Below are 23,238 nucleotides of genomic sequence, written 5' to 3'. Positions count from 1 at the left end.
ATCACAGGAAGGCTCCAGCTCTGCCAGGGGTCCAGCTGGAGGGACGTTCCCATGGTCATGAGGACAGGACTGTCCAGCTGCCCTTTGTGTGTCTGTCCATGCAGGTGGCACAGTGCCCTGGAAGGGACATGGCAACCCTCTCACCACCTCCACTTGGAAGCTTCTCTTCCGTGGTGGATGTTTTGCCTGTCTCTGGTATGTCAGGGTGGCAATCCCTGGTTGTCTCCTGCTGCCAGACCTTGCTGTGGTTGCCATGGCCTCCCCCTGAGCTGTGGCACACACAGCTGGAGCTGGGAGGTGGCATCACTGATGGGAAGCTCCGTTTGTCATTCCTGAGATCCCGTGGTAGGTGCTGAGCATGGAGTCCCGGACCTGCGCCGTCAGCTTGGGGACATCGTCCAGGCCCAGGTTGAGGGTCTCCACTGGGGGCAGGATCTGGATGATGAGTTTTCCTGGAAGAGTCAGACAGGGGAGAAAAGGGGAAGAAAATATGTGAGTGGTCTAGAAGAGCAAGAGAAGATCCAGCAGGAGGGCTGGTGCCAGCCAAGGAACAAGAGGCTCCAGAGGGAACCTCCATCCTTGGAGTCAATCCAAACTTGTCTGAGCAAGGCACAAAGCAAACTCTGTCCTTGCTTTAAACAAAAGGTTCAGCTGCTTCAGAGATGCCTCCCCAGTGTGTTAGTGCCTGAATTCCCAGAGCAGAGCCCTGGGCAGGGCTGTGGGAGAAAGGAATCCCTGCTCATGGTCCTGTCACCTCCAGGTGGGAGAACATTTCCAGGACCAGAAGCTTTTGGTGTGTGAGGAACAGAGAGAGGATCTGCCCAGGAGAGGAGTGGAAACAACCAGAGCAGTGTTTGTCATCAGCACCACTCTCTCTGCCAGGTCTCTGCCTGTGAGGGAATGGCTACACCCAGGAATGGCAGGAATGAGAATTCCAGATGCAAATCTTGCCCTTAGGGAACAGCAGGGCTGGCCTGGGGAAGGGTGGGAAGGCAGGAGCCTCTCTTGGGGTGGGTGGCAGCAGAGGGAGCAGAGGAACAGGATGGATTGCTTTTCTCTCTTGGAATCTATAACATTTTTCTCTGCATTTTCCTTCTGAAAACTAAATTTTGTGGGATTTTTTTCCCCCCATGAGGTTTTCTCAGTGACCAGCAGAAATTCCTTCCCCACACGGTAACTGGGAGGACACACATTCTCAGGGAGACTTTTCTGAGAGCTCCATGTTTGGTTTTGTTTCCCAACTCCCCAAGAACCTGCAGATCCACAGGCAGGACTCTGCTGCTTCTCCAGCTTCCCTCAGATTTCTCAAGAGATCCAAGGGGAGAGGCAAAAGCCAGGCCTGAAATGTCCCTTTTCCACCCAAGAAGACCCTGCTGTGGTCTGGCTGTGTCTCCACACCACACATGGCCCTCTGCCCACCCACTTCATGGCCCCAAAGCCTGAACTCCACCAACACCCAGCCCCTTCTTTGCCCCAGGTCACCCTCACCTGGGGTGAACCTCTTCTCCTTCTGGTTGTAGAAGCTGTTGTAGGAAGAGAACACTACAGGAATAATGGGGACCTGGAGGGGAGACAATCTGGGGTGAATAGACACATTTATACTGAATAGACACATTTCCAGTGAATAAATACAATTCCCCATCTCTCCCCCAGAGTGTTTTCAGGTGGATTCTGCCCCTTGCTGACAATTATCCCCATCAGCAGCTGCCCAGCAGACCCTCAGAGGGCTGTGGGGGTATTGAGATCATTCAGTTGTATCACCCCATGTCCTCACTCTTGGCTTTTGCATTTTCAGCTCTGTATTTAAGCCAACAATTGGGGATTGGCAAATGAGTATGTGCAGGGCCCAGCTCAGCAGAAAACTCTCTGGGCAAGCCCAGGGCTCTTATCAAGGTCCCCCCAACCTTTTTTCCTGAGCTGTCATGAAGGTTTTCCACTTGTCCCAGAAACAGCCCCGTCCTGTGTCACCCACAAACTCCTCGTGGTCTCCTGGTGTGTCTCCACCCACAGGGGAACCCAGGACCAGGAGCCTGGTTGGCTGGTGGAGCATGGCAGGGAAACCACGCTCCAAGGGAAGGGGCAGGAGGAAGGTGGGTCTCACCTGGGCTTTCACAGCCAGCTGGAAGGCCCCACGTTTGAAGGGCAACATGGACCCCCCGTGGTTGCGAGTTCCTTCAGGGAAGATCAAGACACGTAACTGCAGAAGGGAGAAGACACTGAGATGGAGGGACTTCCAGGCATTATTCTAAGCCAGCATGGTCCCCTGGGACTGCTCTGTGTGTTCCTGAGCTCCATTCCATGGACACACAGCACTGAGCCCACCAGGATGCCCTCACTGTGCCCAGTCCAGTGCCCAGAGATCCCATTCCCCCCATGCCAAGGCTCCTGTTTTGCAGAGGCTCCTCACCAGACTGCTCCCCACTCACGTTGTCCTTGTGCAGGGACTGGGCCACGTCTGTGAGGGTGCTGATGGAGCCCTCCCTGTTCCTGCGGTCGATGAAGATGACCCCTCCCAGCCAACACGCCAGCCCGAAGGTGCCCATGTACAGGATCTCCTTCTTCGCAATGGGCACACAGCGCTGGGGCAAGATCTCCATCATCACTGCAAGGGCAGAGCGAGTCAGCAGCTGCACTCAGGGCCCCTCAGGACTCTGGGTTACAGCCCCTGCTCTGGGACATGCTGTGCCTGCAGCTTCATTGCCCCCCAGAGGCCCCAGGAAAGGCACTCTGGGGGTCTCCAACCCAGTTCAAGGAGGACTATTGATGGCACTGCAGGAGAGCAGCTATGCCATGGCTGTGGTCAGCTGGGAGGCCTGTCCCCATTCCCCTGGGGAAGCTGGTGGAGCTTTAAAGTCCTTCTAAGGCCCTGGAGCTCAGACCTGCCTCTAATTCTCTGGAGATCAGACCTGCCTCTAATACTCTGAAAGTCAAACCTGCCTCTAATTCTCTGGGGATCAAACCTGCCTCTAATACTCTGAAAGTCAAACCTGCCTCTAATTCTCTGGGGATCAGACCTGCCTCTAATTCTCTGGGGATCAAACCTGCCTCTAATACTCTGAAAGTCAAACCTGCCTCTAATTCTCTGGAGATCAGACCTGCCTCTAATTCTCTGGAGATCAGCCCTGGCTTGGGCCTGGCTACTCAAGGACTATGTAACAGCCACTCCTGTCCCTCTGCCTGTGGCACGTGGGACTTGGTACAACCCACCCCTACAACCAGCTGGGGCAGGAGCAGGGGCAGGAGCAGGGGCAGGAGCAGGATCAACACATACCCAGGATGTCAAGGGAGGTCTGGTGGTTCAGCACCAACACAAAAGGTTTCTTAGTCCTGAGGTTCTCCTTGCCCTTCACCACTATCTGGATACCAAAGATGTATTTGAGAGGCAGGAGAAATTTTGGGAAAAACCTGGAAAAGAGGAATGAACATGAGCCAAAGAGGTGCTGAAATTGGATAAAGGGACCAAGCACTGTTCATCCAAACCATCCCACCTCAGGCACTGCTCCTGCAGAGCAGAATGTTTCTCCACAGACCCAGATCTGACCCAGGGCTTGGAGAAGAGCAATTAGTGAGACTGCAGCTCATCATTCCATTAGAGAGCACAGATCCATCTATCAGGCTTCCTTCCAGCCATACAAGATCAATGGCCCAGCAACCAGAGCTACAGAAATGCCATGGATGAACCAAATATTGGATCACATCCCACGTCACAGACCACCTTTGTGCTCTGCTTCCCTGCCCACCTTGCTGAATCAAACACAGGCTGCAATAAACCTGTCCCTAAATCTGCTATTGCCCAGAGAGAGGGTTTTGCCTCCAGGGGACACCAGGCTGCAATTCTGGGAGCCCTATTTTAAGAGGTATTCATAAAATAAAATGAAAGAAAAAATAAAACTCAGGCACCAGGGTCAAGTAGTGAAGAAAATATCTCAAAGCAGAAGGCAGATGCTCAGTGAGGAGATATGAAGTCCCCCTGGAGCACAGGACAGTGGAGCAGTCAATGCTGCCTCTGCAGCACTTCAGGAGGGTGCAGGCACTGCACTGCCATGAGCAGGGCCAGCTTCTTGTGCCCGCTCAGCCCTGATGCCCACCCTGCTGGTCACACCTGTACCCCCACCACGCAGCCTCCAGGGGGACCCTCGGCCTGCTGGGGAGTCTGGAGACAGGGATGGGCAGCAAGGGGGTGGGCTGAGGGACTGCCAGAGCTGCCACTGCAGTGAGGGGCACACCAGTGCCAGTGCAGGTGCCAGCACTGCACTGTGGCAATGTCTGCTGGTGGCTGCTCAGGTGGGGACTGGCTCACAACAGGTTGAGAAAGAGACGAGCACCTGCAGTGGATTTCTCAACACAACTTGGAAAGGGAATGCTCAGCCATGGGGAGGAGGGAAATACAGTTCCCAGGACCAGACTGAAGAGTTTGAATAAAACCAGCAACTTGCTTTACCTGTGCATTGCATTCACCTTGGTGGCATTACCGACTTCGACAAATATATGTCACCTTCCCCACCCTTTCCTTCTGTAGTTTGTGATTCCTTCCATCAACACAAACCCAACATTGAAACTCACACCCCTGCACTCAATTACAGAGTCTGACAACTGATTCCACCCCAGCCCAGCCCAGCACAGCCCCCAGGCCCCTCCAAAACAGAGCACTGGGCAGGGTGGACTCCCCAGTGCCCAGAGCAGAAGGAGCCACGGCCAACTCACATCATGTTCTCCACGCTCCGTCCCCGGGGGATGCTGAGCACAACCATCACAGCACTCACAGTGAACACCCACAGCTTGTAGAAGGTCATCTTGCAGAAGAACCTGAAGGAAGCTTTCACCTGGTAGAGGACTAGAAAGGCAATGAAGAGGCAAGTGAAGGGGTAGTGCAGCAGGAAGAGCTCCATCCTGCCAGCCCAGGGCGCGGAGCAGTGAGCGAGTCACGAGCTCCCGGGGGTGTGGGGCAGAGTTGGGGCTCCCTCCACGAGCCACATGTGGGTGGTGCACATCTGGAAGGAGGTTTGGGAGAGAAGCTCCAGCAAGGCTGTGCCTCCTGCTCAGAGCTCAGCTCGCCAGGGAAAGCCGGTTTGGCAAGGACAGCTCTGGGTAGGAGCCGCTGGCAGGAGGGGCAAACACGCCAGGGCAAAGCTGCCTGTGGGCAGGGGCTGGGTGAGCCTGGGCTGGCACAGCCCTGCAGAGCCAGCCCCACTTCTGGGGGGCTCTGGGAATAGGAATCCTGAGGAGTTTTGAGCAAATCTCCAATGGGAGGGAGAGGGATGAGTCAGGAAGTACAAACACTGTGCAGGGAGGAAATAAGTTTAGATGGGAAATTAGGAAGAAATTTCTCTCTATGAGGTTAATGAGGCCCTGGCACAGGCTGGGCAGAGAAGCTGTGGCTGCCCCACCCCTGGAAGTGTCCAAGACCAGGTTGGACAAGGCTTGGAGCAACCTGGGCTGGTGGGAGATGTCCCTACCCATGGCAGAGGGTGGAATAGGATGAGCCTTAATGCCCACCCAACCCAACTCATGGTGGGGTTCTCTGACCCTGAGCTGTCCCCCTGGGCCTCCCCAGGTGGGACAGCTACAGGGTGGGTGGGCACTCAGAAGGTCCTGTCAGGGAAGAGAGGGAAAGAAAACCAGTGATCCCAGTGCCACACAGCCCAGGCACTGCAGGGACCAAGCTCAGCAACTGGACATTCCACATGTAGAGTGGGAAAAGTGCCACAAGTCTGGGCAAGAAGACAAACAAAGCAGGAGCTGCTTCTCCTGAGGTTTCCATGGCCAGAGGCAGGCACGTGTTCAGGCAGCATCTGCATAAGTAAGGAGCAAAGCAGGAAAATGCAAGTTTTTTGGGAGTGCTCCAACTGCATTTCATCTCCTAAAACCACTGTGTGAAAAGGATCTTTGCAAGAGAATGACTGGGCTGAAAACCAGACGTTGGGTGATTCATCATCTGCATGACAGGCCTTGCTCTGGCACTTCAGAGGAGCAACAGTATTAATTAATTAATGTTTAATAATATTAAATTCCAGCCAGGGCTGAAAGCTGCAGATTCCAAAAAGGGAATATTCCAAGGACCCACAAAAGCATGTTGACCATTCCCTGCAACCTGAAGAACAAGGTCAGATCTTTGAGGACAGTAAAGTGGGCAAGGCTGAGGGAGATTTTATTAAGAAAGGGGTTGCCTGTGCCCTCTGCTGCTGTGGCTGCCCCAGGGACCACTGTCCTGTCTGTCATGGCAGAACTGGAGAGAAGGGACTGCAGCCACAGCAGAGGCAGCCACAGCTTTCCCCACAGTCTCTTCACTCTTCCAGCCCCTGGAAAAGCCAAGCACTCCATGTGCCCACACCAGACCCCCTGTACTGGTGCTGCAGAGACCAGGTCCCCTTTGGAATTGGTTTCTAGAGACCAGCCCCAGCTGCTTTGTGCTTCTCCAAGGTCTGATCCAGCCAACAGGTCCCTTCCTAATGCCTGTTAAGTTCTCCTGATCCTCATCACTATAAATTATGGCCTTTTGCAATTGAGTGAGGGTTGATTTGATCACGACCTGTTTATCCTGACCTGCCAGGAGAGGTTCCTCAGATGGAGTGCTGGTGACAGGAGTGGAGCTGCTGTCCCACAAGGGTGGCTGTGGCTCCAAACCAACCCTGCTGTGCTCGGGCACCTGATGCAGGAGGAACACCTGACTCAACTCTGCACACACAAACTCACCCAGAATGTCTGAGGGCAAGTCCCCAGACCCCTGAAACACTTTATTTTAAAGTCACTGATGGCAATTTTCGAAGACTTTCACAGACTCACTGATGGTGGAAAAGCCCTGCCAGGCCCTGGAGCCCACCCTGTGCCCAATGCCCACCTTGGCAAAGCCCTGCCAGGCCCTGGAGCCCACCCTGTGCCTGATGCCCACCTTGGCAAAGCCCTCCCAGCCCATGGAGCCCACCCTGTGCCCGATGCCCACCTTGGCAAAGCCCTCCCAGCCCCTGGAGCCCACCCTGTGCCCGATGCCCACCTTGGCAAAGCCCTGCCAGGCCCTGGAGCTCACCCTGTGCCCGATGCCCACCTTGTCTCCAGCCCAGAGCACTGAGTGCCACAGCCAGTCATTCCTTGGACACCTCCAGGGGTGGGGACTCCACCACCAACCTGGGCAGCCCCTTCCAGGACATGACAGCCCTTTCCAGGAAGAAATTTTTCCAGTATCCAACCTGACCCTTCCCTGATGCATCTTGAGGCCGTTCCCTCTGCTCCTGTCCCTGTTCCTGGAGCAGATCCCAACCCTCCTGAGCTCCCCCCTCCTGGCAGGGATTGCAGAGAACACAGGTCTGTGATTCCAAGAGCTGGGGAGTGTCTCTGATGAGATGGGCAAAACCCAGGACACCAAGCAATAATAACCCCATGCCCTTCCCAGTTCACCACAGAGAGAGAGAGAGCTCAGGTCTGATCCCACCGTTGGGCTCCAAACCCTCAGACACCCAAATCCTCCTCTGTAATTTCCCCTGTCACCAGCCCAGTGCCTGGACCCACCACACTCCCATGGCAGAAGAATCAGCTCTTGCCTAACCTGCAAGGTGTTTCCCAGCTCTAATGAAGCTCCCAGTTCCCAGACTGTGTCCATGCCCAGTGAACTCCTTTTTGCCCCTGGGTCTTTGCAGCCTCTCCAGAATCTGGTTTGGTTTAAGCTCATCTGAGACAGGGAGAGCTCACTCCATGAGCTTTAGTGGCTCTCCTATTCCCCAGCCCTGCTCAGCCACACACTGGCCAGGAGAGAGAGCAGGGAAAGGGATCTGATCTGGTGGGAAAAGGCAAAGAGCATTATCTTGTTAACCATAAGCACCTGAAGGCTCAGAAGAGCAGAGGTTGCTGTCAGCTCAGTGGAGGGAGATCAGAGCTGACTCCAAAATGCAAAACGATTTCAGGACAAAATTGAAGGACTCCATTCTGAAATGGGAGCAATTCCCACTGGAAAAGACACAGCTCATGGTGCCTGGATGAGACCATCATCTAACAATCCAGGAGACTGAGAGTTTGCTTCATCCAAAAAATTAATCAGGAAGGTTTTTCTGACCTTGCTGTGTCATCACCACCTTTGGGGTTGTCTGACATGAGGAGCACTTGGGGTGGCTGAGACCAAAACGAAGCACAAATTCCCAAATTCAGAAACCCAACAATTCCCAAATTCAGAAACCCAACAATTCCCAAATTCAGAAACCCAACAATTCCCAAATTCAGAGCTACATGTAATTTCCACTGTGGCAGGTCTGAAGTCAGAGCTGGAAGCTCAGGATTTGTGCTTCAGATCAGGTTTTGCACAGGGATGTTCCTACATAAAGCATGGAAAAATCCCAACCTTCTCTTCCAGCCAGGGCAGAGCAATCCTGTGACCTGCCTGTGCACCTGGATGTGCTGCAAAGCCTCTGCCTGGGCTTCCACCCTGAGCTCCAGCTCCCTTTTCCTCACAGTTCCAGAGTGATCCGTGTGGCCTCTCCCAGGATTTGCTGACACAGCAGCTCCAGGCACTTACATCACACTGAGGACACTGTTGGGCAATGACCCACCCAGGAGCCAGCTCTGGAGTCCCAGCACAGCCTGTTTCTCAAGACCCTCTTGCAATGCCATCCCACTGGTTTTGCACCCTGCAGAGCCCCGGGAATGGTTCTGACATGCCTTCTTTTCTGGGACACAGTCTGTCCAGGTGGTTTGCCTTACATTTTGGAATCTGCATTTCCAGTTGTGGGTGGCTGGGTTGGACCCCCACAAATGCTTGGAGAGAACCCACAGGGGACTCCTGTCCCTAATTCCACTCCTGAAAACCTGTTGCTGAACCACTTTACTAATTTTACCATTTGAACAATCGAACGAGTCAGTCACTGAACACCAAACTCTGGTCTTTGCAATGCTCTGGGTTCTTCTGCCCCCACATCTCCTTCAGCTTCTCCCAGGCTCTGCCTTCATTGCTTAACCACCCACCCACTTACCTGTGGTTGTCCAGAAGTAAAGAAAAGGTTGGGAAAGAGCATCACAGAATCACAGACCATGCTGAGCTGGAGGGAACCCACAAGAATCAAGTCCAACTCCTAAATCATTTCCTGAGCTGGAGATGTTCCTCAGTGCTCCAACAGAAGGGCCTGATTTCCACTGGCTTTCCTTTGGAGGCTCTGCCCCCACAGCCAGTCCCCCTGGAAGGTCATGGGCTCTGCTCTGCTGCACGTTGAGCATGGCCAGGTTGAAGCCAATCCTTTGAACCTTCTGGAACAGCCAATCCTGCAGCTCATCCACCACCACCACCACCATGTGCTGCTGTGCCACCAGCCTGGCCTGACCAGCCATGAGGCTGCAGAGACAGGGATTGATCCCACCTGCCATGGTGACCCCTGGGTGTGTGAGAGCTCCAGGGGGCTGAGCCCAGATGGTGTTTCATTCCAAGCTTCTGCTACCTGAGAATCAATTTTCCTGCACTTAAAGAATTACAGGGAAAGTGCTTTAAATGATGTTCTTGGAGGCCACAGCAATGAAGGGCTCAGACCTTGTGCTTCAGAGCTCAACATGCTGCCCTTGGCTGCAGGGGCAGCTCAGCTGGGACAGCTCTGGCTGATTGCAAAGGTCACTTGGTACATTTAATGCAAAGTGCCTTTAAATTCAGCTGAAGCAGGAGCTCATCCTCACAGGGCAGAGATAAACCCACAGGGCAGAGCTGCAGGAAAGGCTTTACCTTCTTGAATGATCCTCCAGCCAGTAAAGAAATGGAAATGGGCAGAGGGAAGTCAGAAGGTCTCCTTCAAACCAGCCAAAACTGTGGCCAAAGCAAGAGGACAGTCACAAACAAGCTCTCTGGGGAGGGAAAGTAAAAGAGAAATGAGTCACAACTGGAAGGAATAAATAACAAACAGCACCACAATGAAATAGCAACTCCTTCTTCAAACATCTGGAGCAGGAAACCCAAGGGCAAGCAGGTGATGGAGTACAAAGAAGCACTAAGAGAAAAGTAAATATGTTGCATTTAGGGCCCTTGTCCCACAGTAAATAGAGGGATTTGCTCCTGCATTCAGCACAGAGCCCTTTTCATGCACTGTCAAAGGCTGCCTGTGAGGGGCTGCAAAAGGAGGGACAAAAGCAGCTCTGTGAGGTCTCCATGAGCAGAATTCAGCCAGCCAGGACTCCCAGCAGAGCTCCAGGAGGGAATGCTGAGCCCTGGGAGGCCACTGAAATCCTCCCAGCTCGCAGGGACTGGAAAAGCCACCAATAAAACACTGAACTTTCAAAGGCACTTCCGAGCCAGCCTGAGCTGGTGGCCAGGAATGCAGTGATGGGAATGTCCCAGCTGTGGAACAGGAACTGCTCCTGCAGGCCCTCCATGCTGGAAGCCCATCCTGGGAAGTATCTGATAGTCCTGCTTTGCTCCTCACTGGGCATCTGCCTTTGGCCACAGGCCCTGTGTGGTCCTCACCAAGGATTTTGGGGAGCATGTGAAGAAATGGAACAACAGATGGGACAGACAGAGAGGTTTGAGAGGCTGGAGGAAGCTGGAGGAAACCAAGAGCTTCAAAGGAGGGAGCTGGAGGATGGCCTCAAGCAGAGCTGTCCCTCTGAATGGAGCTGGGACGGGCTGAAGGAACAAGGTGGGGATGGGGCAAAGGTTGGACTCGTTGATCTTGGACATCTTTTTCAACCTAAATGATTCTGTGACCTGCTGGAACAGAGAGCAGGATGTGACTCGAGCTGACGCCTCAGCCACCAGTGGGAGCTGCTCACCCCTCCCGTGCCCCGTGCGATGTAACCACGATGCATTTGCGGGGTACTGGCACCCCCCAGTGCCCGTCTCGGGCACATTCCCTGTTAGCCCAACCCCACCGGTGCTGCCTGTGCCCCAGAGCTCCAAGGAGGGAGAGGGGCAAACGCCTGGAAACAGGGGAAAGGCTGTGACTGTGCCTGACACTCAGGACTCAGGGAAAGGTTCTTCTTGCACCCTTGGAATGTTTCTCACAGCACCACCTGTACAACCACAACGTGCTGTCATTTAAGATCTTCCAGCCTGAAGACGTGCTGAGGACGCTCCTTGAGCAGCAAATTGCTTTTTCTGGCTTGGAAAGCACCAAACCCAGCAGAGCAGTGGTCAAATCTTATTTATCATTAAACACCTTAGGCCTGTGCAGCAGCAGAATGATTTTATAGCATCAGCAATCCTATTTCTTTCCTCTCCCCTCCCTTTTTCTCTCCACCATAATATGGAAACAGCTCCAGCCATCCCAGGAGGGTGTTCCAAGGTTTTCCTGCTGGAAGCACCACCACTGAGTGTCACCACTGCCCCTGGAGAGGAACCATCCTGTGCCTGGGCACACCTGGGCACTCCAGCTTTGTGTTTCCACCATGGAGATTTTGCCTGGCATGGGAGTTAAGTGGCCAAGTTCAGCCAGCAAAGCCTCAATCACAGAATCACAGAATGGATTGGGTTGGAAGGAACTATAAAGGTCATCTCATTCCAACCCCCTGCCATGGGACACCTTCCACAGGTTGCTCCAAGCCCCACCCAACCTGGCCTTGGACACTTTCAGGGATGGGACAGCCACAGCTTCTCTGGGCAACCTGTGCCAGGGCCTGCCCACCCTCACAAAGTAGAATTTCTTCTTTATATTGAACCTAAATCTCTCCTCTTTTGGTTTAAAACCATTACCCCTTGTCCTATCACTCTGCCAGTGGAAAAAGTCTCTCTCCCTCTTTCCTAAGCCCCCTTTAGGCACTGGAAGGGGCTCTCAGGTTTCCCTGGAGCCTCCTCTGCTCCAGGTGACCCCCCCCAGCTGTCCCAGCCCTCGGAGCATCCCCTTGGTCTCCTCCCCCTCAGCCCATTCCCTTCACTCCCAGAACACCCACACAGGTTTGTCCCACCAAGGAGACACAGAAGGTGCAGAACACCCTCAAAGCACCAACAATCAGCACCATTTCCCCCCTGCCCTCCCTCAGTTGCCTCAAAGAAGCATCACAAACCATTGGCTTTTTCTTAAGGAAAATGTATTTTTGTGAAAATAGACTTTATTATAATAAAATTTGATATGAAATAAAAACAGACCATACCACCACCAGCACTCCTGGGGCTGTGCTGGCACCACTCACAGACCTCACCTGCCCACAGCAAGGAATGGAACATGCAATGGAAGAGCCACAGCAAAGGGGAGAAACCACGAGGGACAAACTCCCTGGGGCTTGGCAAGGGCTGTGTCCCAACTTCCAGGAGCACATCACCCCCTGGGAAAACAGCTCCAGCCTCTCTCCATGCCCAGCCCTGCTCTCCCAACGCTCCAGGCTCGGGAGCAGCCTGGGAACAGCCCAAGGGAGGGCAGGAAATAAATAAATAAATAAGCAAACAAATAAATAAATAAACAGAGAGACATAAATAATAAATAAATAAACTGGTAAATCAATAAATAAGGCAGTGGAGGCCCCAGCCAGTGCGTGGTGAACCAGGCAAGAGCAGCTGTCCCAGCAGCCCAGCCTGGAGGCTGAAGGAGTGATGCCAGCAGGGCACTGCTCCCTCCTCCAGGGGAATCCTGGTGCTAGAGCCCCACTGAGGCAGGGGGGGCTGCTCCTCTCAGGCACAGCTGCAGAGGGACAGGGTTACAGTACAGATCAGCACTCACTCATCAGCCCAGACACAGCAAAGGGGAACAGAGAAGTGCAACTTGTCTTTGCAGGGAGTGAAGGAGTTGCCACGAGCTCCTCTGGAGCAGAGAAATACCAGGGGGTGGAGGTACAAGGGGCTTTCCTAAGGGGCCAGGGCTTTGCTGGGAAAAGCCAGTTAGCGAAGTTACAGCCAGGATATCATTTGGAAATGGAAATATTTACAGGGAACTGCTGTGTGGGGGGAGCTGGACCCCAGAGCTGAGCCCTCACCCCCCTCCCCCCAGAGCCACCATCCCCCTGGGGGACTCTCAGCAGGGACAGCTCCCACACCCACTCCAGAATTTCCTCCAGTCCCACTTCTTCCCTCTGGAAATAACCAGCTTATTGCAGGGGGTTCATCCTGAACTCTCAGTCTGTGCACTGCTCAGGGCAGTGGGAGCAGAACAAACCCCTCCTCAGTTTTTCTTATTGGACCCAAGTTTCTTGAAGAGGTTTTTCCCTTTGGAGAAGAAGCTCCTCTTCTTTTTACTCTGCCCAGGGGCATCACTGCAGGTGAGAAGGGCCAGCGACGCCTGCTCTGGACACGGCCCAAGGCAGGAAGGTGGTGGAGAAGGAGGAGGTGGTGAGGAGTCACTCTGCTCAGCAGATCCATCTGGGTGTAGCTGGGTTGGAAAGACAGAAAACAGAAGAAAGAAGCCAAAGTTAGAGCTGCTGCAGGACACCAACATCAACCTCGGGGTCTCTAACTCAGCCTGCTCCCCACCAGCCTCCTCTGGGAAGGTGCAGATCCAGCTGGGAAGTTTCCAGTGCAAGATGGGCACAAAGCTGTTCCTGAGGGTCACACTCAGCACTGGCAGCACCCACAGGGCCAGGCCTGGGCAGGCAGGGGCACAGGCAGGGGCACAGGCAGGCAGGGAGCTCTGCCTTGGGGTGAACATGTGACCCCTCCCCACTACAGAAAGCTGAGTCAACACCCACCTCCCAGCACTCACCACGCTGTGCCAGTGCCACCAGACTCTCTCTCACCTGGACTAAGCTGCTCTCTGGCTCCAGGCCAGAGATGTGACTCCTGCCCACCTCCCTCCATGGCACCAACCAGGGCTGCCTTGTCCTGAGCTCCCACTCTGTGTTCCCCTGGGAATCTCATTCCAACTCACTTCCCAAGGCACTCCCGTGGCTCTCCAGGGTGCAGCACTGTGCCCAAAGGCCAGCCCCTGCCAAGGAATGCTGCAGGATGCCCCAGGATGCTGCTGGATGGCACAACCTGGCCCTTGGCAAAGCTGCACTCTGCCTGCAAGGGCCACTCCAGCTCCTGCTGCCTCCCAAGAAATGCTCCTCTGGCTCTCCTGGCAGCTCCCACGTGCAAGGAGCAGCACTTGGTGCTGATGGTCCTGGTGCCAGGCAGGGCTGAGGAGTCTGGGAATAAACCTGAAGGAGTTTACCTGAACCATCTGCAGCCTCTAAAGCAGGACTTATGGAGGCAGAGAGAAAAAGGAAGCCAGGTGAGGGCTAACCTGGAGCACACTGGGTTACTGTGGGCAAAGCCAAGAACCCCTGGGTTCTGCTCCTGAAACTTTGCTGTGCTGTGAAGAATCCTGGGACAAAATGCTGGTGGCAGAAAGTGCTCACCAACAGCCAGGGAATGATCTCCCCTGGGAAGCTCAGGCCTTGGACTGCCTGGCTCAGCACCCCAAGGGATGTGGGAGGGATGTAAAGGCCCCTGTGCAGCCAGAGCAGGGGAGGCTCTGCCCTTGCACCACTGGAGACCCCTTTTCTGACAAAGGTGGAACATTTTCAGGGCAGACCTGGTGGCCCAAAACACAGATCATTCCTCCTGCAGAGCTGTGGATGAAAGGCCCTGTACAATCTCAGAGGCAGGTACTCAAAACAACTCACAGAGTGACAATTATTTCCTGGAATGAGGACACTGCAGCCCCAATGTCATTAGCAAATATCAAAGAGTGAAAAGGCAGTGCCAGGCAGGGTCCTGCCTGTGGCTGGAAGTCACATCCTGCTGATTCCCAGCTGTGGAATGTGATCCCCAGGCAGTTCCACACCCACAGACACTCTCTCCCACATGTGCAGGTATTCTCAGGGGTGTCTGTATGGCAGAAAAGCAACAGAACCAGGTCACAGATTCATCTGGTGAGAGAACAGTGATACTAAAATTGAAGTTTCTTCTCTAAGAAAAACATAAGGAAAAACTGCTCTGTCAAGACCCTCATACAAGTTATTGGAGTTGACAAACAGAAGAGTGATGTCAGTTTGCAGGGGGTGGTTTCAGTGCTGTCTCAGGTATTAATGATTGGCACAATTTCTCAAAAGCAAAAGAAAAACAGCTCTGCTCCCACTGCTCCCCAACACCAGGGGTGTCACCCACCCAGCCCCAAAACTGCTGCAGTGCTGATGGAACAATTATCCACACAATGTTGGTTTGGGGGACTAAATGTTATTATTTTCTTAAAATGAGGGTGTGCAGGGGGTTTTCAGGACTGTTGTGAGGGAGGAGGAAAATCAAGAAGGCCAAAATTCCAGGGGGGACATGGAGTGTGCTCAGCCTGAGCAGGACCTGGCAAGGGCCAAAATCAATGTGAACAGAAGGGCCAGGCTGAAGCACAAGGCAAGTCTTTCCCAAAGTTGAACATCCAGCACAGTCCCATCCTGGTCCCCAAAACCAGCTGATAATTGTTCCAAAGAGTTGACTTGATGAGCTGAACAGATCATGGCTTGTCTTTAACCCATCTGGCAGGGAGAGGATGTCAAGGGGGACCTGCCAGCACAGCCCCAAACCAGCCTGTCCAACTACAAGCAAAGAAAAGGAGCAAAGTGCAGGTGCAGGACCCTCTGAAGTGCTGGGTGGGAGGTTGAAGGTCTTCTCACACACACTTACATGGTTGCTCTCTCTATGTATCATTCATATCTATCACTGGACTCTTCTCTTCCTCATTCTCTGAAGAAAAGAACCGTCAGGTGCATAACACAGGCAGAAATAAATACAGGAAATTAATTAGAATCAAACACTTGCTGAAGGTGCTTTACAATCAGTCTCTGATGCAAAAATAATCCTGTGACAGCCACAGCAATAAAGCAACTGCTCTGAGTTGGTGACCACGAGTGTTTCAGGGCCCTGGTGGGCACCACAACTTCTTGGATCCTCCTCTTTGGGCTGTAATTTTTTGTTGGTTATTCTAATCCCCAAATGTTGTCAGTTCATAAGTTGCTTCCCCTTTTCAGTTGCAGGCATTTTAAGATGTACTCAGAAATAATTCAAAATGATCCACCTTCCCCAGTTAATCAATTTGGAAATAAAATTGTCCTTATTCCCAGGCCTTTGGAAGGGCAGGAGGGAGAAGGGAAGGGACAGGCAGGGTGGAAACATCAAATCCAAGAAGTTATAAGAGATTCAGAATTCACTCATGATCATGCTGGACAAGCTTCTGCTATGAGTGGAATGAGCTTTAACCAATTCCAAAGCTCTGCCATGGTGCACACAGATGCCCCCTGAGGTGCCAGAGCTCAGCCTGGCACTGGGAATTTGCTGGGAGCCTGTTTTGCCAACAGCAAATTGAACAAGCACAAGTTCCTTAACTCTGTGGAGTGAATGTGCCAGTGGAGTCTGGAGAGCCCCAGGCATGGCTGTGTCACTGTGAGGGTTCATTCCAGCTCAGGGATGGGCACAGAATATGCTGGTTTCACAGCAGGAGGTGTTTCTTCCTCCTGCCCTCCCCAGCAGGTGTTGTGCCCTGGGATCTGGGACTGCTGTGGGCTCAGGGTAATTAACTCAGGTTTGGTTCTGAGCAGGGTAAATGAACCACTTTTAAAAGGGGGAAAAGGTGCCTTTCATGTTGGGAAGGTGTTGAGGCAGAGCAAAGCACAAGCAGGAGCAGTGCCAGGCCAGAATATCCCAGGACAGTTTTCCAGGGGGAGCAGAGAGGACAGGAGGCAGCTGGCACAGCACAGGCAGCCAAAGCACAGCCATGTCTGCAGAGCTAAAGCTGCTTCCCACTGAAAGCAAACTGGCTCCATCATCAGCTGCATTTCCCAAGGATTCAGACTCCAGAGAACAGCAGTTCATGGATCAGGGGAGTACCCAAAGTGCCAAATCCATCCTGAACTAAGAGGTTCCTGCTCTGCAGACCCCAGGCCAGAGCCAGGGCAAGGGGAGGCTCTGCTGCATCTCTGGCACAAATGGAGACAAATGGAAAGGTCTGAAGGGCTAATTTATATGGGTTGTTTTAACACACTTGCAAGTGCAAAAAGACAGGAAAAGAGATTCCACCTTCAGCAGGCAGAGAAGTGTGGGCCAAACTGCTGTGTCCAGGATCAGTCCCCCACTGCTGAGCCCAGCAGAGGTTCAGGGGCACTTTGGAACCCTCTGCTCCAATAGTTGAATGATTGGGAAGAGCAAATAATTTTGAGAGGGCAGCTGAAGAAGGAACCCCCTGTGCTGTTCATCCCCAGAAATTCAGACTTGTGTGACCTCAGGGCTCTTGAAGCCTGGCAGTAACAGCTGATGAGCCTCTGAGTGCCCAGCCTGGCCCAGAGTCCTAAGCAGGGCAGCAGAGCTGAGCTCAGAAGATGATCCAGCAAACTGCCCACAAGCCTCATTCCTGAGCCAGGCCTGCTCTGTGTGAGAAGGCATCAAGGCTGGGGCACAAATCCTGCACCCACAGAGTCTGGAATGCCTGGAAGCAAGAGATGGAGCTCAGGTGAAGCCCAAGGGAGATCAAGCAGGATATGAAGATAGAAATGGGAGGTGGATACAGAGAAAAGAAGAGCTGAGCATGAAAAATAAGCCAAGGAATGCTGCAGAGAGCAGAGAAGCTGGAGTGGCACCAGTGGAATGTGCAACAGAGCTGGATTCAGGGCCATACACTTGCCCAAGGACTGGTCCAGAGCCAGCCTGGGCCTGCTCCAACACCCCTGTTGGTCTGGCACCACCTGACAGTGCCAACAACCTCCCAGGAAGAACTGAAGGTTGAGCATGTGTGAGCTGGGACTAGGCTGGGTCTCTCCCTCCTCCCACCCTACAATGACACAAAGCCATGGGAAGACCAGGGAGCTGCTGCACTTGTGGCCTCACCCCCTGAGGACTCCCTGAACATGGGAGATGACCCAAATCTCCCACTGGAGCATTTGTTTCAAGAGTAGCAGCAACATAATGCAAGGGGTTGGCTTAACCTTTGAATTCCCTGCCTCTGTGGGATGCTGTCAAAGCTCTAGGGTCCATCCCACAGATCTGTTTGGGAAACTCCTCAGTGTGTTTGGAATTTCTCCATAAGCACCTTGGCCTGGATTAAGATGTATCTGATTTAGGGTGGGAGGAAGAGCACTGGTGTTTGGGTGCCAGAACTCCAGAAACCTCTGGAATGGATGTGAGGATACCTGAGGAATTTCCTGGGTCTTGGGAGCTGCTGAAGTGCTTTGGTTGCAGCAGGATTTTGTCACTGAGCACTCTGTGGATCTCATCCATTTGCTGGTGGGATTTGGGATGCTCTTTGCCCGCCTGACCCCAGCAGGTTTTACTGCTTTGTGCCTCCTTTTGCACTGCAGCCAAGCCTTTGGGAAGAGCTCCCAGCACTCCCTTGTGAGCCCCTGAGCATCTGCCATGGGGTGACCTGGGCTGCATGCACCAAGTTCAGGGATGCCACCCATCCTGCATGCTGTGCAATGCCAGTCTCCAGCCACATCCCAGCCTGGACTGGAGGTCTGTGCCATGCACTCACACATCTTACCTGGCTCTCAGCACTCAGTGGAGAAGCTTCTTTATCTGTTGAGTGAAAATCCTCTCCCACATCTCCATCTGAAGGGGCAGCTTCCAAGAAGTTGGATGGGACAAGCCCTCTCTGTTGGTTCAGCTCTCCCTGCAAGACACATGGGATTCTCTCATCAGGTTTCCAGGCTGATGGAGAAATAATAATTCCAGGTGCAGAGAACCCTGGGAAGAGGCCTGAGAGAAGCCCATGTTGGAAGGATCCTCAGCAAATCCCACAACTCACATTCTTGCTTAAGCTGTGGAACAATTCAGAGCCCAAAAAACACAGAAGAAAGTAAAGGAAGAAGAGATGGCAGCAAAGCTATTCCAGCAACTTCTACAAACTCCAAATTTCCACTGGCATCCAGGAAGCACCTGGAACATGAGGATACCACAGGCCTTTGATTTGCTGTATTTATTAATGCTTTTATAATGGTGCAGTGTCCTGTGGGCATTGCATCCATGATCACTGAGCTCCAGAGCTGCATTGTTTATTCCAAAAAAAATTGCCTCCAGCAATTTCCAGTGCAGCCACAGGCCCTTCCCAAGCCCTGCACTTACATAATAGAATCCATCATCATCCATGGAGCCAAACACAGTGATAACATCCCCAGCACTGAAGGTCAGCTCAGCCTGCAGAGAGGGAGAGAACAGTGGTCACACAGGGGCACTGCCACCAGTTCCTCACCAGCATCACCAGCTGCCCTTGGCTTCCTGCCCCAGCTCACCCCAAGGGAGGGAGCCCACTGGGTTTAGTCCTGCAGGGTCAGGATTCAGAAGAGCAAGAGTGGGGAATTCACTGCTGGGGAAGCATTTCATGAATTCACACAAGAGCAAAGGCTGGCTTTGAACCAATTTTAATAGAGCTGCAAAATAGTACCTGTCACCTGCTCTGGAAAGGTGTGTTGAGGACAAACTGAGCAAACAGAGGAAGACCTTTAATTTCTTTAAATATAATTCCAAATCCTGCTCCCTTGGATGAGCCTGACTGTATGGAATGCTCAGGGATTAGCCAGTGGCAGGAATGCACACAAACAGGGAGATGTGACCTGGAAACAGAACCTGACCACATCACAGAGTTTCACTGAGACCCTGCCTGGACCAAAGTGCTGAGTGTCCTGGGACAGAAGAGGGAGAGAGCAAAGAGCCCTGTAGAAGGGGTGAGCAGCTGGTGGTACCTCCACATCTGCATTTGGAGAGCTCTCCTTGGGGTTATAGTCAAAGGCAGCCACCATCCTGCGAGGAGTCAGCAGCTCTGCCTCAATGTCCTCATGTTTCTGCCCTGCAGGGCAAAAATCAAACACAACATCCTGAGCTGGAAGTACAGGGACAAAATCCCAAATCCCAGCAATCCCTTCAGCATCCTTGGAGTGAACTGAGCAAAGAGAATAGTGGGGGAAGATGAATGGAGAGAGACCTGGGAAAGTAGTTTCTGATCTGTATCATCTCATAAAGTGGGGACATCTCACCCATCTTGGTGTTCTGCCTATATATAGGAATGTTTTATGGTATGTTTTCAATGTATACACACACATATGTATGTGTACATATACACAGAGCACAGCAGTCTCTTTACAGTGTCTCAAATGGCCATTTCTCCTTCCACCACACAATGATTTGCTACTGAGCTACAAAATTTACCCTCCAAGTGCCAGGGGAACAGCACCAGGGCAGCTCATCACCCAGGAACACACTGCACCTCCCCAACCACCTGCCTGCTCACCCCATTACTCACACACCTGCTCTGAGCCTACAAAAGCCAAGTGTGGTGTTATAGAAGATACATTGCCCAGTCCTTCATCTAGTGGGGCTTTCATGTTTCAGGTCAGCATTGGATGGGCTGGCAGGGGGATGGTTTGCAGGCTTGGCTTCTCTGGATGTCAAAAAATCATGCACCTGAGCAGAGGGAGCACCCTCTGAAGGGACCTTGGATCTTAAGGATGAGCAAGAGACTTTCCTGCTCCTCCACAGCACAGTCATATGTGCCCTCCCCCTGCAGACACTCCCTGCTTAGTCACAGGCCACACTATTAAACTAAAAGAACTAAAATTCTTCTTTTCTTCCAGTCTGAAGCAGCACCACAGCCCCCTGACCACAAAACAAGTCTGTATTTTGATCATACATTACCCACCTAGAGTAAAAAAGACCAATTCTCACCTGGATGAGACTTGTACTTCTCCTGCTTATCCAGCCCTGCCAGGGGAAGAAAATGCCTCATCAGTGAGAGCTCCAATTCCACCACTGACCACATGACACAACTGACAAACAACAACCAAAACAACAAAGACCAAGGCAGCAAACAACAGAAGCAAACTGGTCATGCAACTCAAAAACTCTGCCAGTAACCAGCACTCAGGGACGTAACAAGAAGCAGAGGTCAAGCTCCAAAACTATAAAAGACATCACTGTGGTTAAACACTTAACACCAGCACAGGGGTGGGCTCTCTTTCCACTTCCTAGCAGGGACAAACATCTGGGGGTCCTGTAAGCAAGTGGTAAAAATTCAATGCAGTCTGTAATCCTCGTGCAAAAGTCAGAGAGGAAGCAGAGGGTGCCACAGACCTTTCTTGGAGCGTCTGGGTTTTGGAGGAGGGACACTTTGGCGGCGTGGAGGTGGAGGAGAAAATGTGCCATTTCCTTCATAGAAACACCGAAAACAAAGCAAATAAATAGACAAGAGAAACAGACAGTGAATGGAAAGTGCAAAGCACCTTGAGGGAGTGAACAGGGAACAGAGTGGCAGGATGTGCCTCCCCTGGGAAGCCCAATCTCCAGTCCTTGTATGTGGACTCAGGAGAGGCAGGATCCACATCCCAAACACACACAGAAATCCACACTGAGCTCATGCCTTTTAGCCATTCCACAGCCCACAGCAGACAGGCTTTGCTGCAATTTGTCTTTCAGAAGCAGCATCATAAGGACAAAATAAAACCATTAAAACCTGGCAAGTGCCAGGTGAGGTGGGCAGGGATCTAGGGAGGTCTCCAGCCAAAGCTGCTGCACTGAGCAGGGGCAGTACTGGATGAAATCCCAAGTGAACCCACAGGAGTGCCCAGACCAACCCCCTGAGGCATTTCCTTAGTTAAAAGGCTGTGGCAGGGGCTTATGGCAGCAGGAAAACTGCAGAGCCATGGACAGGCAGCTCCTCTGCTCTCTCCAAGGACATGACTGTCAAGAAACAGGAAAGTCTCTGCAGTGCACAGAGCACTGAGTCACACAGGAGGATTCCAAGGACCAGCTCTGCTCCCTGCACCCTCCTGATTGCTAACCTTGTCTCACACCTTTCCTTCCCCTTCCCCATCTTGCTCCATTCCCAAGTCACACATTCTCTCATCCAAGAGCAGGGCCATCCCCACAGGTTCAGTGAGAGAACAAAGTGAAAACTACTGTTCACACCCTTCAGCTGCTCTCCAAACCCTTCTGCCTCCCCTTCCCCAGGGAGGACCAGCCTCACTCAAGCACTGCTGAGTTCACACACCTCAGGCACAGGAGCAGCCCCAGCAGCTGCAAATGCTGCAGTGGAGTCAGGAATGAACTGAGAGCTGGGAACACCTTCCTCCCTCAGCCAGTGAGACCTCCCTGCTTGTGCAGCCACCAAAGCAGGCTGCAGATCCCAGGGCCAGCCCTATGGATGGTTTTGGTGGGCTGCACTGGTCACACAGCTTGACAACAGGATTGAGCTTTGCAGAGTTCAGCCAAGAAGCCCAGAGCAGGGCACACACAGACCCAGTACCTCGGCCCTCCGTGGGCATGTCAGCAGGCAGGAACCCTTGCTTCAGGAGCTGCTTCTTGAGTTCATTATTCTCCACTTGGACTTCTGAGACCATATTGCATGGAATGTATCCCTCCCTTCCTGCACATTCTCCCCTGTAAAAGCCATCAGCATCCTTGTCTCCACAAACCTGCAAGGCAAAGAGAGGCCAGAGACTGTTCATACACGGGGAATGAGATGCACAGAGGAAGAACCATGGAATACCCTGAGTTGGAAAGGATCCACAAGGACCACCAATTCCAACTCCTGGCCCTGCACTGCACACCCCAACAATCTCACCATGTACTTAGAGCATTGTACAAATATTCCTTGAGCTCTGGCAGTATTGGGGCTGTGCCCACTGTCCTGGGGAGCCTGTTCAGTACCCGACCACCCTCTGGGGAAAGAACCCGTTCCTAATATCCAACTTAACCTCCCCTGACACAGATGCAGCTGTTCCCTCAGGTTCTGTCACTGGCCATCAGAAAGGAGAGCTAAGTGCTGCCCTTCTGCTTCCCTCCTGAGGAAGCTGCAGACCTCCCAAGGGTTATGCTGCCTCTGGAATACCAGATGGATCCACAGAGTAGATGTTCACTAAACTCTTACTTTCAGGATCTGTCCCTCCTTAAATGGGAGCTCCTCTTCTGCTGCATCAGGATTAGGAGACATGGAGACAGGGTCATAGTCAAAGAGAGCCACAAATATTCTAATGCCATCCTCCTTCCCAGAGGTTTCAGGAGCACTGCTCCTGGGAGGACCTGTGCACAGAGGGGACACAGCAGAGAGAACATGAGCACCATTGCCATGCCAAGCCCTGCATGGCTCAGATGCTGCCTGCCAGCCTCTCCCTGCCACCTCCAGGAGCTCCCCTCTCTCCTGCTGCCCACCTCTCCCTCTCCCCCTGTTCCTGCTCACCTGGACTAGAGAGCAAAGGTTTCTGCATTTGGCTTCTCCTTCCACCCTTGCTCCGTCTCCTGCTGGGAGGCTGCCAGGTGGCTGTGCCAGGTGACTCCAGGCCCCTGGAATCTTTCTTATTGGATGCCTGCAATTGGAATCAGCAGAGTTAGTGGCAGCCTCTCCTCCTCCTCAGTGCCCAGCACTCGGCCCAAACGCACTCCACAAAGAGCAGTGCATCCAAATG

At 52.8% G+C, this 23,238-nt stretch overlaps 2 protein-coding genes across 9 annotated transcripts in view; both read right to left on the bottom strand.

Annotated features, from left to right (window-relative positions):
• Positions 1–206: 206 nt before the first annotated feature.
• LOC139681622 (1-acyl-sn-glycerol-3-phosphate acyltransferase alpha-like) lies at positions 207–5,078 on the bottom strand. Its single transcript, XM_071575126.1, has 6 exons — positions 4,705–5,078; positions 3,272–3,405; positions 2,427–2,602; positions 2,102–2,197; positions 1,489–1,561; positions 207–452 (listed from the first exon to the last, which is right to left on the bottom strand). Exons 1-6 carry the CDS (start codon positions 4,887–4,889, stop codon positions 304–306), a joined length of 813 nt encoding a protein of 270 aa, XP_071431227.1. The 5' UTR covers positions 4,890–5,078; the 3' UTR covers positions 207–303.
• A 6,905-nt stretch (positions 5,079–11,983) lies between these two features.
• TSPOAP1 (TSPO associated protein 1) overlaps positions 11,984–23,238 on the bottom strand; it is a 50,075-nt gene continuing 38,820 nt past the window's right edge. For 4 of the 8 annotated variants that reach the window (XM_071574808.1, XM_071574814.1, XM_071574813.1 and 1 more), the window contains 9 exons: positions 23,013–23,139; positions 22,704–22,855; positions 22,080–22,248; positions 20,909–20,983; positions 20,504–20,539; positions 19,525–19,628; positions 18,908–18,979; positions 18,327–18,455; positions 11,984–13,253 (listed from right to left, as the gene is read on the bottom strand). In XM_071574808.1, coding sequence (XP_071430909.1) covers positions 13,047–13,253; positions 18,327–18,455; positions 18,908–18,979; positions 19,525–19,628; positions 20,504–20,539; positions 20,909–20,983; positions 22,080–22,248; positions 22,704–22,855; positions 23,013–23,139 — 1,071 coding nt within the window. In that variant the 3' untranslated portion in view covers positions 11,984–13,046. Of the gene's footprint in view, positions 13,254–15,481; positions 15,542–18,326; positions 18,456–18,907; positions 18,980–19,524; positions 19,629–20,503; positions 20,544–20,908; positions 20,984–22,079; positions 22,249–22,703; positions 22,856–23,012; positions 23,140–23,238 lie in introns of those variants that run through there. The other 4 variants (XM_071574812.1, XM_071574811.1, XM_071574810.1 and 1 more) reach the window with 4 other exon arrangements.

Source organism: Pithys albifrons, chromosome 21, assembly GCF_047495875.1.
Source record: "Pithys albifrons albifrons isolate INPA30051 chromosome 21, PitAlb_v1, whole genome shotgun sequence".
NCBI lineage: Eukaryota > Metazoa > Chordata > Aves > Passeriformes > Thamnophilidae > Pithys > Pithys albifrons.
Note: the sequence above shows the minus strand (reverse complement) of the source record. Positions and strands in the feature narration are given on the sequence as shown.

Bases quoted from the DNA above. Each gene is read 5' to 3' on its own strand.
- LOC139681622 (XM_071575126.1), bottom strand. From the start codon at position 4,889: ATGGAGCTCTTCCTGCTGCACTACCCCTTCACTTGCCTCTTCATTGCC. The intron at 1,562-2,101 runs GTGAGACCCACC...TCTCCCCTCCAG, and splicing joins AGCTGGCTGTGAAAGCCCAG to GTCCCCATTATTCCTGTAGT. The intron at 453-1,488 runs GTGAGGGTGACC...TGACTCTTCCAG, and splicing joins GGAGAAGAGGTTCACCCCAG to GAAAACTCATCATCCAGATC.